At 32.3% G+C, this 16,339-nt stretch overlaps 1 protein-coding gene across 1 annotated transcript; it reads left to right on the top strand.

Moving 5' to 3' along the window:
• Positions 1-520: 520 nt before the first annotated feature.
• LOC139494573 (uncharacterized) lies at positions 521-15,633 on the top strand. Its single transcript, XM_071282734.1, has 7 exons — positions 521-590; positions 5,607-5,840; positions 7,196-7,423; positions 8,875-9,027; positions 12,622-12,669; positions 13,659-13,731; positions 15,381-15,633. The coding sequence occupies exons 1-7, from the start codon at positions 521-523 to the stop codon at positions 15,631-15,633; spliced, it is 1,059 nt and encodes a 352-aa protein (XP_071138835.1).
• Positions 15,634-16,339: the final 706 nt, after the last annotated feature.

Here is a 16,339-nt window from a genome sequence, read left to right as displayed (position 1 = left end):
TAATGATACTTTCAATAGGAATCCACCCTAGCAAAGAAGTGCACTTGTCAGTTCTAGTCAACCTATGCAATCCTTGTACGTATTTGCAAATATACCGATGCGTTCGTCAAGTAATAATAGTTCGTTTTTAGTCAAGTTGTTCCACAGTTCACATCCATACAGGCCTTTGCTATAACATAGTTGGACAATAATTTTGCTACATGTAATTGGATTAAGTAGAGACGGATGAACACCCATTCTGATTATAGACATACAAACAGAACGTATTGTACGACAGGCTGCTAAAGTTCTCTCAGTTGAATTAAATCTGGCATCAAGTATAATACCAACATGTTTCACACTATTACAAACTGGAATTATATCTGTATTGAGTTTTAAATCTCTATACGTTTCGGTTATTTTAGAAAATATAAGAACTTGACTTTTACTGGGTGAAAACTCGAACTTCCATTTAACACTGTAATTGTAACAAATGTCAATCATGCATTGCATTCCGGAAAATGTTGGCGATATAAGAGCGATGTCATCAGCTTGTACAGGACATCCAACATTTAAATCTAGCATAACAGCTCCTTTCCCTGACGTAGAAAGTATATCAATAAGATTGTTTATATAAATAAGGTAAAGTTTCGCCGATAAAGCACTACCTTGTCGAACGCCTCTCTCAAGGCTGAAAAATCAAGAGGTTACGTTATTACATCGCACACAACTTTTAAGATCTCTATACATATGATCTAGCAATTTCCACAAATTACCATCAATTCCAAGGGCATTGATCTGAATTTTAAGTCCAATATGGTCCACCGTATCAAACGCCCTCTTGCTATCTAGCAATGTCACTTGAATAGAACTATTCCTCTCCTTATAGTGATGTACGGTTTCTTGTAAATTAAACGAGGCGTAAATACTGCTTAAATACTTTTGATATGCCATTTGTTGATTATTCGGAAAATTTATCAGTCGTTCATTTAGTCTATTATCCAGCTACTTTTGCTATGCAAGGTATGAGAGATATACCACACCAATGACACGACTGGTATAGTTAAGTGTGGACCTAGCCAGCACATCCACATGGAAAAGATATGGTTAGAAAACAACATGTGTCTATCACCGGGAACAGGCTTCATCGTGTATAAGACAACGATACAAAATATAACATGTCAAAATGTTTCAATATGTACTGTTCCGTTTTTCTCAGGTATACACAAATACCTCAACATACACTATCAATGTACAGGTGGGTATGTTATATCACTAGTGCCTATGTTATGTTTTGGAAAACTATGCTGGTTTTTGCTTCAATAAAATTGGCACTGCTATTGTTATCTACGGAAAAACAATATATTAGTAATAACCCACTACAATCTCCTGCACACATGCAGTATTATACTGATTTACTCAACATACTCAATCAGAATGGGACGACAGATAAATAAATATGACTTGATTCCATGATAAAGCAATGTCTGAATTGAAATATAACATTAATCTGATTAACAAGTATACAGTATATACTTAGTATCATATTTTTTTAAGACCAAAAGAGATAGTTAGGCCTAAAAACATGAAAAAAGAAAAACAAAACAAAACAGCAGTTGAAATAAGTATTTTGAATAAAGTATAAAATCTACATACTCTATTTCATGATAATGATATAATTAGGTCTTTCCACTTTTCTGTGGAAAGACCTATTGTTTTTCTTCTGATTATTTTTTTTTCTTCCGCCAAATTTTGTTCTTGCGATAATCATTTGTTTCGCAATATGTCGCTTAGATATTTGGTATATAATATCGAACAGTTTATGCGCTTTTGAAATTTACCCTGCGTAACCGAATACATTTCTTTGTAAGAGTTATCTCCCCAAACACTGTTTTCCTTGTGATCACAATTCCTTCGCAACCGTAAAAGATTACGACAAACTTATTTTATAAAATTGCTCGTTATATCCTTCGCATGAATTGTCCAATTTCGACCGAAGCAATATGAACGCTCCATATGAGAGTTATTTCCCTTTTTGTATTTGAAATTTTGAAATGTATATTAAACTGGAACACCATAAGTGATAGAGACCTAGGATCTTTTGATTTGAGGTCCTTGGTCCAAAAAAATGAAAATTAGGTCAAGGTCAAAGGTTAAGGTCATATTCTAATTTTTGAATTTGTCTTATTTTCACTCATTTTCATTAACCTTATAAGATATCGACAAATTATTTTGTATAAATTGTTAGTTGCGACATGTGGTAACTCAATAATTTTAGTTGAAAGGGTGTGTAAACAATGAATTGGAGTTTTAGCCCCTATCATATCTTAAATTATGTTTAAAGTGATATCACTTATTAACCATACATATTAGAGACTAGGGTCTTTTGATTTGAAATCCTCAGTTTGTGACCTTGATGTACGGTTTCTTGTAAATTAAACGAGGCGTAAATACTGCTTAAATACTTTTGATATGCCATTTGTTGATTATTCGGAAAATTTATCAGTCGTTCATTTAGTCTATTATCCAGCAATTTTTCAAACACTTTTGATATGCAAGGTATGAGAGATATACCACGGTATGATTCGATATCAGACTTCAACTTTTTCCCACCTTTAAACAACGGAATTACTACACTTGTTTTCCAATCAACAGGTGTTATACATTGATCAAAGATTAGATTAAAAAGATTGCACAAATGTCTCAAAAATAATTTTCTGCCGTATTTAATATGCTCATATGATATTCCATCAAGCCCACTCGCTTTTCCATTTGGCAAGTTAGTCACAATTTTTGATAGTTCTTCAAAAAAACGGGTCTAATTGGGTCGTTATCGCATCGATTACTAGACTTAGCACACTAGACATGGTAGATGGTTAACCAAAATCTGTGACGTGGTAAACGATTGTTAGTTCGTTTACACAGAGATGCATCGTATACATGAAGATCAACCAGTTGGTTGTGGTATCCATAAAATTTACGGAATGCAATTTTCAATCATTCCTCCTTATAACTCTGTTGGAGTAGTTTCTGCACAGGGAGAACACGCCTATATATAAAGGCCGTATAGTATGAGTATGCACGCATAAAACGTATCAACTGAGAAATGTAATCACAATACGATGTGGTAGGGGGTATTTTACTGCTGAGAGATGAGAACTTGATATATTGATTAATTGGAAGTTTTAATCGTCCCGTTTACATAGAGTTTAGGTTACAGTCGTCTATCTGTGTTTATATTTAGGAAAATATTAATGTTTGAAGCACTCCTACAAAAAATTATTATCTCTTATTATCAATTTTTTTTCTCAGATTCAAGTGAATTGTTCTTATTTTGTTCAGTTTTTACATCTCATAAATCCCAGTGTACTTGTAATTCAGAAGTCCACTGTAATATGGGATGTAAGAACTGAACAAAAAAGGAGCAATTCACTCGAATCTAAGAACAACAAATATTTTTTTTAGAGAATGAATTATTTTAATTAATTTTTACGAGGACATAGACATTTATTTATAAACGCTTATAAATATATGCATCTGAATAGAAATTGAAAGATACGTTCGGATAAATTGTCTGGTAGATGCCGATAGTGTGAAAATTGGAGAATGGGAAAAGGGTTTGAAAATAGAGGCAACAGTAGTATATCGCTGTTAATTTATAATAAATTGATTAAGCGAAAACAAATCCGGACCAAAAATCAAGACCGAGCTTGATTTCTACATTAGCTGCATGTGATAATGGTTTTAAAATTACGAATTCGGGTTTTTTGTTAATTATTAACAGGACATTTTATATTCTGTTTGACATGACAGAAAACATGTACACTTCCTTGTAGTAATGATAACAGATAAAGTAGTTATGTTTTTCCAATTGAATGTATACTGAACGAAATCAGTATCGCACATAGATATCTTTTAAAAGAATACATTAAAATAAAAAAAAATATTTGGTGAAGTCAATTTACAAATAAATTCTAGCCAAATCAGTATTACATTACTTTTATGACGTCAAATTATTAACAAAAACGCACGAATTACCATTCATCCACATTATTTGTAATACAATCTCACCGCGCCATATAAATGACAAGAATAACAACAATGATATAAAAGTTTATCCTGATTTAAATTTATTTCTCCCAATTTGAGTGGCTTTTTTAGATAAAATATCTAAATATATTTGGTTGATATTGTCATAATAATTGAATTTGAATATAAGAATATGTAATATAACAAAATCAGCATAAATTCGTTACAAAGTGTGTAATTGTCCTAATACGGAATGTATCCGGTCTAAACAATTCATATCGGGTGTGGCTTCATCTCATCCGGTATAAATGTTATTATTGACCCTACAAATTCTCGTATTAGGACAATTGCACACTGTGTAACTAATAGTCTAACACTGCTATTTTCAACTAATTTGATTATTCTTTTCGAAAGCAATATCAAACACACACATATATGCGTATCTTCATTTGTTTAGTATATCATATAATGTCATTGAATCGTTTATCAGTTGTTTGTTTACAAAATTCAGAAATCGATACAACTTTATCTCATTTTTTTCATATGCAAACAGTACATTAAAATGTTTGACACGATTTTATTAAGTGTGATTATTTTTGGAATAACTAATTGCTATTCCAGAATTTCAACAGTCGGTTCGTAAATCGTGATCTTGAATTATTTTACTATTTTACTTAATCTGCTAACGTACAACTATATGCTTTTTTATATATATTTTCATTACAAAATCAGCTTAATCACTCGTATAGCAAAAGTCCATATCAGTTATTCTCATCGTTAGGTACTTGTAGGACGATATGTGATTTTCAAATGGGGAGGGGCAAGAATGAGGTGCTAAAGAATGTAAATATATCCTTTGCAAGAAATCCGATTGTCTGTTTTAGACGATACCTTTTAACCTTGCATAGACGTTCGTAAAATGCATTTAATTTTGTTTTCAAGATACAAAATGATAAGTTCTATAAAGAATGATCTGTAAAAATTCTCAATTGTTAAAAGATTACGCTATTATAATACTGTAAAATCACATGAATTACGACACTTTTGTGAAAAACAAAGATCAGGAAAATCGAACCTGCCTGCTAATTGTGAAATATAGTTTTTGATATTTCTCTCTTATAACAATTGAAAAAAATACGAAGAACTCTTTTTATAATTATATTTGAATGTATAAAAAATGTTTATCGACGTTATGTAATCCTGTACAATTGTTACTGAAATTAGTTGAATTTTTTTTTTGTATGATTTCTATTTAAAGGTTCAATTATTTGGAAAAAAAGTCATGCACGAATTTTTCATCATGCATAGTATATAAAATTAAAAAAAAATACTGTAACAATGTTTTTTTAAATCAGTATAAAATTAAACATACATCATTAGTATGCCATTTAAAGGCAATATAAAAAATCTGATTCGTATATTATTAACTTTCATATTTTATTTGTTTTTTTTTTATTTTGTATTTTATTGTTTGTTTATACTTGATTTGCCACAGACATTGTAAATGTTTAATGGCAAGTGGTAAAATTATTATTATTATTATTAACAACTTTCTTTTAATTATATTTTACGTGTTTTGTGTTTCGGTTTCTTTCTAGGAAAATGTATTACTATAGCCAATGGCACGACTGGTATAGTTAAGTGTGGACCTAGCCAGCACATCCACATGGAAAATATATGGTTAGAAAACAACATGTGTCTATCACCGGGAACAGGCTTCATCGTGTATAAGACAACGATACAAAATTTAACATGCCAAAATGTTTCAATATGTACCGTTCCGTTTTTCTCAGGTATACACAAATACCTCAACATACACTATCAATGTACAGGTGGGTATGTTATATCACTAGTGCCTATGTTATGTTTTGGAAAACTATGCTGGTTTTTGCTTCAATAAAATTGGCACTGCTATTGTTATGTACGGAAAAACAATATATTAGTAATAACCCACTACAATCTCCTGCACACATGCAGTATTATACTGATTTACTCAACATACTCAAACAGAATGGGACGACAGATAAATAAATATGACTTGATTCCATGATAAAGCAATGTCTGAATTGAAATATAACATTAATCTGATTAACAAGTATACAGTATATACTTAGTATCATATTTTTAAGACCAAAAGAGATAGTTAGGCCTAAAAACATGAAAAAAGAAAAACAAAACAAAACAGCAGTTGAAATAAGTATTTTGAATAAAGTATAAAATCTACATACTCTATTTCATGATAATGATATAATTAGGTCTTTCCACTTTTCTGTGGAAAGACCTATTGTTTTTCTTCTGATTATTTTTTTTTCTTCCGCCAAATTTTGTTCTTGCGATAAACATTTGTTTCGCAATATGTCGCTTAAATATTTGGTATATGATATCGAACAGTTTATGCGCTTTTGAAATTTACCCTGCGTAACCGAATACATTTCTTTGTAAGAGTTATTTCCCCAAACACTGTTTTCCTTGTGATCACAACTCCTTCGCAACCGTAAAAGATTACGACAAATTTATTTTATAAAATTGCTCGTTATATCCATCGCATTATTTGTCCAATTTCGACCGAAGCAATATGAACGCTCCATATGAGAGTTATTTCCCTTTTTGTATTTGAAATTTTGAAATGTATTTTAAACTGGAACACCATAAGTGATAGAGACCTAGGATCTTTTGATTTGAGGTCCTTGGTCCAAAAAAATGAAAATTAGGTCAAGGTCAAAGGTCAAGGTCATATTCTAATTTTTGAATTTGTCTTATTTTCACTCATTTTCATTAACCTTATAAGATATCGACAAATTATTTTGTATAAATTGTTAGTTGCGACATGTGGTAACTCAATAATTTTAGTTGAAAGGGTGTGTAAACAATGAATGGGAGTTTTAGCCCCTATCATATCTTAAATTATGTTTAAAGTGATATCACTTATTAATCATACATATTAGAGACTAGGGTCTTTTGATTTGAAATCCTCAGTTTGTGACCTTGAAATTGAGGCCAAGGTCATAGGTTAATTTGGCGTTCTTAATTTTGACCTTTGCTTTAAATTCATTTCTATACATCATAAAGCCATATGAACTGACATTTTAGACTGATTTTTTATATTTTAATATCAAAATAGATATAAACTGGTGGAAAGGCCTTCAATTGTTCTCTGAACAATTGGTTTAATTGTAATTTGTTTTAGATTGTTTGTCAGTACCTCCTAATGCACAACGAGTAATCAGTTGTCCAGAACACACCACCATTAATGTTCACGATGTTTGGAGTTCAATTAACCATGGATGTCCTGCATACAATCAAATCCACAAAATATACATTAGAAATTTCAAAATCCATTGTGAAGGAGGTGCTGGTTGTACTTTAAATAACAGCCATAGCTATACCATTCTTAGTTTATATTTCCACTGTGAAGGTTGGTATTTATGTGTTAAACTACAGTCATTGAATAATTTCTTCAAACACGAGGAAGAGTAACAAAAATGTTTAACCCCGCCGCATTTTTGCGCCTTTCCTAAGTCAGGAGCCTTTGACCTTTGTTAGTCTTGTATTATTTTAACTTTTAGTTTCTTGTGTACAATTTGGAGTTTAGTATGGCGTTCATTAACACTGAACTAGTATATATTTGTTTAGGGGCCAGCTGAAGGACGCCTCAGGGTGCGGGAATTTCTCATAGCATTGAAGACCTGTTGGTGACCTTCTGCTGTTGTCTGCTCCATGGTCGGGTAGTTGTCTCTTTGGCACATTCCCCATTTCCATTCTCAATCTTAAGGTTATGTTAATTCCATAAATAAAGGCAACAGTAGTATACCGCTGTTCAAAACTCGTAAATCTATGGACAAAAACAAAATTGTAAACAATTTGATATGCCTTTTGGAAAGTTGAAGCAAAACAAAAAGGATGAATACAGTTTCCCTATTCATGTTATTTTAAATTCACTCTTAAAAGTGTAAAGTCTTATTTATAATTGAATATAAAAGGCACTTTAGTCATTGAACACCAATGTTTGAAACACTTTTACATATTGCCACATTTTAACATGCTAAATAATGTTACATTTGGATTCACCAATTCAGACATGCTTTACTTATAAATACAAATATATCTCTCAAACTGTTAACATTTATGTGTTGAGCTATCTACAGGCGATACTACGTTTGTGATATGTTCTAAGTAATCCACAAAAATTTTAAAATAATTGTCTCAAAGTACACAAAATGAGATTTTATAGTATTAATTCCTGCTATTATCAAACAACATTTTGTAAAAGGCCCTTTCTTACCTATAATTCTAAATTTGTCTACCTGACAACTTTCAACCGCCAAATACACATCAGAAACTCTCGTTTTCGGAGGTGTGGTTCAGCTAGCCCCGCAACAAAAATATATACTAGTTCAGTGATAATGGACGTCATACTAAACTCCGAAATATATAGAAGAAACTAAAATTAAAAATCATACAAGACAAACAAAGGCAAGAGACTCCTGACTTGGAACAGACGCTAAAATGGAGCGGGGTTCAACATTTTTTTTTAGATCTCAACCCTTTCCCTATACCTCTAGCCAATGTAGACAAACACATAACAATGCGCACAGTAAAACGCAGTTCACATTTTGTTTAGAGCAAGTTAAAGCCCACCTCAAGGGACTTGATTTTTACGCTATATTGAAGACTCTTTGGTAGACTTTGGCATTTTACTGCCCTTTTACGAACTGTTATCTGTTTAAAACATTCCAAATTTCCATGATAAATCTCGGAAATGGAAAAAAAAAAACTTGTTTTGAAGAATACATTTAAACTCACAAACTAACAAGCTGCAAATATCGTTCGATAATTATCTTTTAAAAACACAAATTGCTGTTTAAGGAATATCAACAAGTTTGACAAATCCAATGCTGATACAGACAACCCCATCTTTCAGCAGGGAAAAAGAACAATCATCTATCACAAGTAGAACAACTAGACTTTCAAGAGAAATAGAATCTTTGTCTTCTGTTTTTGCTTCTACAGAAATAACAAGTAAGAAATGAAAAAGAAATATAACATGTATAACGGAATAAGATTGCTATTAGATTTAAAACTCTGACGTTTTTTCGTAGAATAATCATAATTTAAGTAGAGTTAAAATGTCAACACTAATATTCCGTTTAAACTTTTTTTTAAATATTGTCCAAACACGAGGAACAGAAAAGTCGTGTGAGGTCACTTGACCGCAATTCGTTTCTTATCAGATAATAAAAGAACCCCAAAAAGTCATTCCGGATGAATGATCAATTTCCGTAAAAAAATTATTGTGTATATATTTTTTATGAATATATCTGAAAATACTTTTTGTGAAGTAGCAAAGACTGTTTGTAACAACTATAATAATAGTTTAATGTATTTTAACCAATGTAATTAATTTAACTGAATATTATCCCTGGGTATTCAGTAGTAATTTAACAGGGAAACTTGATGAAATGCTGTACACCAAATTTAATTGTTAAACAGCAATATGTGCAATAAAGAATTAGAAAAAAAGAAAATATACATAATTACATTGTTAAAGTCATATGAAACGAGTGACTGGTAAAAAATAATGCTGATCCGATCATTGAACCATGTATACATCATAAACCTAGTTTTCTGTGCACGAATTTATCATTTTTTACGCAAACCTATCGTATAATCGTCAATGTTATGACGTGAAAATATGGCGGCTAATTATTTGTCGTGTTTTGAACCCGTAGTTTACCGATTGTCACTTTATAGCAAACAATCAATAAAGAAGCATGGATATTACATCCCAGCTCCTTAGTTCTAACAGGGGTGATCTGAGCCGGATCACCCCTACCAGATCACCCCACTTTGAGTTTCTTTGTTAGATTCTTGTCATGCATGCTTTCCTTCGTTCTGTAACATTTTGGCGGGAATGTCAAATCCACTATAAAACTTATAATTAATTATACGGAAAAGACTATCTATCAAAATTCACGTAGAAAAAAACCACTGTATATGCTGGGAATCAAACTCAAGACCTTTAGAATATCAAGCCACGACACATACCACTACACCAGGACGACTGGATACGAACTAACAGTACTTTAACATCAATAAAGGAAGCAAGGTCTTTTTATAAGTGGGGCGAGTTAGCAGACCTTTATTCAGTGGGGTTTAAACCTTTTTCGTTAATAAGTGAGTTGTCAGACTGATTGTTCAATTTGATTTTACACTTTTCCAAAAGTGGGGCGAGTCGTTAAACAAGAGTAGGTTGGCTTTTTTTATAAAGTGGCGATAAAGTGTGGGCCGATGGGCAAGTGGGGCGAGTTTACATTGTTTGATATCTACTCATCGTGTTCGGGGGTCATAAAGGGTATACATCATATTATAATATATAAAGTATATTATAATGGTTGTGTGGCGTTCTAAACTATATTTTATGAACTGTAAATGGTTTTTCGTCTAATCTAAAACAGCTGGGATGTAAAATAGTTATCCCATTCGGACTTGGTGTGTCAGTGTTAGATCACCCTCTGGCCTCCGGTCATCGGGATGATCTTACACTGACACACCGCGTCCTTGTGGGATACTATTAATTGAACACGTGTTTAACATGTACAATCAGATAATCGTTTGTTTCAATGAAAAATCCATGCGTATTGCGATTGCCTCATTTTTACGATCAGGGTCACGCTACGATCACTTGCATACGGAAAATATGTCGGCAAATTGCTTCCTTGAAGCAAGCAATTAAAAAAAGTAAACGTCTTCTAAATGTGTACAAATCAAAGAAATATTTTAAGAAAAAAGTATATGAAAATAAGTTTTATAATAAAAACTATCCATTTAGCTATAAAAAATAAATGTATCATTTTTTTTTTCAATTTGAGGTTTCATATGACTTTAAGCTTTTAGATGATTATCCAAGAATATCAGGCAATCATTTTATATAAATATAATAATGGTTGTCTTTGAAAGGGGAAAGATTGTTGATTTTTCCTGGTTTAGTACATTTGAAAGGCCATTGCTAGAAATAAAGCCAAAGTTTTTTGCCTTCCCAAACACAATCCATAGTTCGTCTACCCCTATGTCACGGAATAACGAAACAGTAATGACAGCAGTATTAGTAACGACTGTTCGAATCATGACTCGTTTAAGTTCGTGTTTCACTGCATCAGACACATGTATCATGATTCTAGTGTCTGCGTCTTAATGTGAACTTGGTGCTTAACTAGAAATACATCACGTGGTGGATAATATAGAATATCCTGAGTATTTGTTGTTACCTCTACGATACGCATCCAAGTCATCATCCACTCGTGTTACAGTTTCAAGGTATTTTATTAAGGTAAGGACATAATACCCAATCAACATATTCGTTAGGCGGCAAATACATGTTTATTCAATTTGGGAGCTGATTTTCCACATTTAAAAAGACTGTGGTATTGTGTTTTACATCGATAATGTGATAATGTACAAGCTCCTAATAAGATGACGAGGCCTGACAAAGAGTTGTTCAAAAGGGTTCCCATATTTCATATTTGATCCTTTGCAATTCATGAGCGTCTGGACTAGTTAGCATAGGAACCAATTCCGAGCTTGTTACTCATTCACACCCGCCATGGTATATTGCACGCTTTACGTGCTAAAAAAATAAGACGGAGTCGTGGGAATAGTCTCAATAAGTCATTCCTGTTCAAAAAGCACATGGTTTTTTTTATTTGTTAAGTTTTTTCGATCTTACAACAAAACCACGTATCGTATTATCGATGACATTATCAAGTCCATATCTGGTGATGTTTGCTGATCAATCATCATTCTAAATGCGTCACATCTTCAAACGCCATCCTTGTCACCAACGCAGTTCCTTTTTCGAGGAAACGTGTAATCTCTCAATGCCTTGTGCATTTAAAAGGTCATGGATAGGGATATATCTAAAGCTTTTCCCACTTCCAAATGCAAACCAAAGTTCGTCTGCCCCTATGTTAAGGAATAGCGAAACAGCATTAACATCAGTATCGACTGTTTAAGTCATGACTCAGTTAAGTCTATGTTTCACTGCATCAGACACATCCATCATGATTCTAGTGTCAGTCTCATCATGTAAACATGGTGCTAAACTTAAAACACCATCAAGTGGTGGATGCCACCGAACACCATGAACATGTGTTGCTACACCTACCTTTTCCTCAGAATTTGTTTTAGCAAGATGCTGTGAATGAACGCAAAAAGGTTCTTTTTTATTGTCTATCTTATCCACCACGTGATGTATGTAGCACCAATTTCACATTAAGAGGAAGACACTAGAATCATGGTGCATGTGTCTCATGCAGTGAAACACAAACTTAATCGAGTCAAGATTCGAACAGTCGTTATTAGTGATGCTGTCATTACTGTTTTTCTATTTCTTGACATAGGGGTAGACGAACTATGGATTGTGTTTTGAAAGGCAAAACACTGCGGATAAATATCTATCAATGACCTTTCAAATGCACTAGACAATGAGTGATCACACACACACACACACTTATTGTGATGCATGCCTTTACCGGTTGTGATACGGTTCTCTGATTGCTTGAAAAGGAAAAAAAGACGTTGATGGCATTTGAAGATGTGACTTTAACTTTCATACAGTTTCAGAAGGAAATGCATTGACAGATAAAGAAAAGAAACCTTTTCCCGGTAAGACTATATGTTAAGTTATAAACAACATTAATATTTACTTCCATAATGTGCAACAACATTTAGATGTCAATTTCAGACGTTAACTGATGTCGTTGTTGGACAAAGCAAAACAATGTAAACACATTACATTCAATTCACAAATCTATACTTTTACATCACATTATACTAGATAAAACAATGATACAACAATTTATTATTGTTTTATTTTACAAAGCAATCAATTACAAATCTCGGGAAAACAAATGAAATTCCCCAAAGCCACACTTTATTCGTTGACAAGTTTAGCATATCTTTTCTTTCATTCATGAACAGTCGCACAGATATTTTAATACCTAGTAGTGATACACACATATGGTATCTGTCCACTACATTTTGTGACCGTTAAACATAGATAATGTCGATTTCGTTTCTTATTCTGAAAAATATTTATAAAACAAGTTTTGTATACTGAGATCGCAGTTATGTTAATGAAATCTTTATAATATAAATATGCACGAGCAAGATTATCAAGGGCATATATATATATTAATATCATTAGTTTGTTACTGCCGATAAAAGAAAATTTGGCAATTGGAAGGATGAAATTGTCACGATGTCAAATATTTTAGTCTAAAGTTGTTCGTCTGTGTCGATGAAATGATTAAGATATGAAGTAGACCCTCTGTTGTTAGTATTCGCAAAGTAACTGTTCTATATTACTTGTCAAAATTAATATTAAAGTGGAGAAAACAACATTCATGAACACGGATCATAAGCTGCTTATAGATACTAAAACAATCGATGTGATATTGAATTATTCAATTACACTACTACTCTGACTACTCTGATATCCACATGCATTTGACAGAATTGCTTGTTTAAGACTTGAGTTATTTACCTTATAGATAACACGTTTACTTAACTTACACAAGCATAATCCAGAGATTATACAACAAGAAAGAAAAGATGTAGTAGTAAAATATATATTAATATTACACATGTTACAGGTGGTGCCGTAGCGGGTGGGATTGCAGGAGGCATCATTGTATTATTTGTCACGCTTGGAGTTCTTTTATACAGGTATAATAACAAGTCCTGTATATACTACAATATTATGCTATAATGTGATTGGTTATATAATGGTAGAAAAGACCCGTTTGCTGGCGCCATTAACGAATCGCCTTTTAACTAAAAATACAACCATCAATTCACAAATTGATGCAATCGAAGCTAGAAAATCACTACCGTTATCTCCAGATTATTGACCATCGTATTTGTTCGTCAATAACAATGTTCATGATCAACAAATTTGTCCTCAAGTCATCTGCAGTATTAATTTGAAACAAACGCAAATATCACAATAAATAATTGATTTTCTTACTGATACAATGATCACAAACATTAACCTTTAGTAAACATATTTTCCTAGGAGCATAACAGTTCAAGATGTGACTGACTTTAAACAAGACTATTGATCAACTATTTAATCTTAAACATTCAGCAATTTGTATGGCACCGCAACGAAGTTGTCGGTGCCATATAGTTTTACCCTTGTCCGATATTCCGAAATTCCGTAATTCCGTAATTCCGTAATTTTTAAATTCAATAATTCCGTAATTTTTAAATTCAATAATTCTGAAATTCCGTAATTCCGTAATTCTTAAATTCTGTCATTCCGAAATTCTGTAATTCCGTTTTTCCGAAATTCCGTCATTCCGTCATTCCGCAAAAAACCATTATACCGAGTTTTTTTCTAATCGCCTTCAAATATTGGGCTGATTTTTGGTATGTGAGTTAACCATGGTGAGTTACAGATCAAGTTTAAGTTTAGTTCCGCTCCGATATATTTTGCTGACATTACGGGCTTTGGACTTTGGAAAATTGTTAAAAATCACAGTGATACAGACTTTTTTCTAAATGCATTCAGATATTGGGCTGCTTTTGGTATGTGCGTAACTCCAGATGAGTTACAGATCAAGTTTAAGTTTTGTTCCGCTCCACTAATTTTTGCAAAAATTAAGGGTTTACAACTTTGAAAATTGTTGAAAATCCCAGATTACAGACTTTTTTTCTATACGCATCCAGCTTTTGAGCTGATTTTTTTATATGAAAGCCTACCATCATGTTTGTGTCCACATGTGTTATTAAAATTGCACATTTTTTCATTTTTTGAGACGGGGCCATTCGTGTCGCTTTGACACAGCTAGTTCTTAATAACAATTACATTTAACTACTGTATCACTAGCCTGACAACATTGAGGTTGTGAGTTTATATTCCGCACGGGGCAGTTGTACTCGACTAAAATATTTATTGACTAGCAACGTAAGTTTTTCTGCAATTCGGGCTTCCTGTGTCGATTAGAACTGAACAACATGAAATAACACAGTAGTGTTAAACGGGACTTTAGCACAAAAAAATGTTTAGCATCAACCAATAATTTTTGTACATTTGTGTAGTTTTATGTTTGTGCTTTAATGATATATTTCATTGTTGTACAAACTGATAACTGATATTTAAGAGTTGACTAGAGTCTGTTATCGATTAAAACATTTGTTTATTTTTGACAACCAAGAGCAAACCCCGAAATGTGAATTGTCTTCAGATTTCAGTTTGATTTTATATTGATATTTCAATAATATTATTAACATGTAGTATTTCTCATTATTACTGATTGTTTAATGACATCTTATATCACATTTACAAATTTGATTACATTATTTTAATACAGAAGAAAACACATTGATTGTCTACAGAGTAAAAGAAAAGTGCCAACCTCAACATATGAAGTCACCACAGTCAGAGAAACAAATGATAGACATTATACAAGCATTGAACTTTCACCAGATACAAAACATGATAATTCAGATGATGGACAATTCGTGGGCAATACAAGACAGACGTATGAGAATGCAGCCCATATAATGCAAGCATATGCCCGAGAAAAATATTATGTTAGTGACTTGAAACAAAACGTTGACTAGAAAACAATAATCGTAAAATGGAATACATGTTTAAATTTTCAAGGTAGTCCTACTGCTTGAAATTATTAGTTGTTCGATAAACTCGCCATACATGAAACGAAAAATGTTCGGTGAGTTATGTTATATGGCAAGCAGTCAACCGTTAATGATTCACGTTCTACAATTGACGAAAAGCAAATGCATTCCGATCACCACGTTTCTTTACTATCAAATTTAGAGATCAATTTGTTTTAGCTCGTTCATCTCTGAGCTGACGATTAAACATATTATGTATTAATAAAAAGTTAGTGTATGTTATGTTTTTCATAACTTCATCTATTTATTAATTTAATCAGCGTAGCTTATTTAATAAGCGCCAAAAACAAGTTTCGTAGCCTGTTTCTTACCGTCTACGTTTGTAAGTTGTCTGCAATGGTTTGAAGGTAATTTGTCTTAGATGTATGATGAATCAATCTGCGAAAAACTCTTCCAATTCAAACACTCTCACTTACTATTATACAGCAAAAATGAAATGTTGCTCTCTCCGTAATACTTTTGTGTCACTAGTTCATATTATGTTAATGATATGTTCAAGGAAAGTACAATTTTGTTAGGTCCTATATATGAAATACATAATGTTTGTAGTATAAATATATAATAGTCCAGACTTAAATGAAAAGTAAAATGTTCAACATTATAAGAGAAATGTCAGCTGTCATTTTCTATA

The sequence above is a fragment of the Mytilus edulis genome, chromosome 11 (genome assembly GCF_963676685.1).
Source record: "Mytilus edulis chromosome 11, xbMytEdul2.2, whole genome shotgun sequence".
In the NCBI taxonomy this organism is placed as follows: Eukaryota; Metazoa; Mollusca; class Bivalvia; order Mytilida; family Mytilidae; genus Mytilus; species Mytilus edulis.
This window is presented reverse-complemented; position numbering and strand designations above follow the sequence as displayed.

Bases quoted from the DNA above. Each gene is read 5' to 3' on its own strand.
- LOC139494573 (XM_071282734.1), top strand. From the start codon at position 521: ATGTCATCAGCTTGTACAGGACATCCAACATTTAAATCTAGCATAACA. The intron at 7,424-8,874 runs GTTGGTATTTAT...TTGCTGTTTAAG, and splicing joins TTTATATTTCCACTGTGAAG to GAATATCAACAAGTTTGACA. The intron at 12,670-13,658 runs GTAAGACTATAT...CACATGTTACAG, and splicing joins AGAAAAGAAACCTTTTCCCG to GTGGTGCCGTAGCGGGTGGG.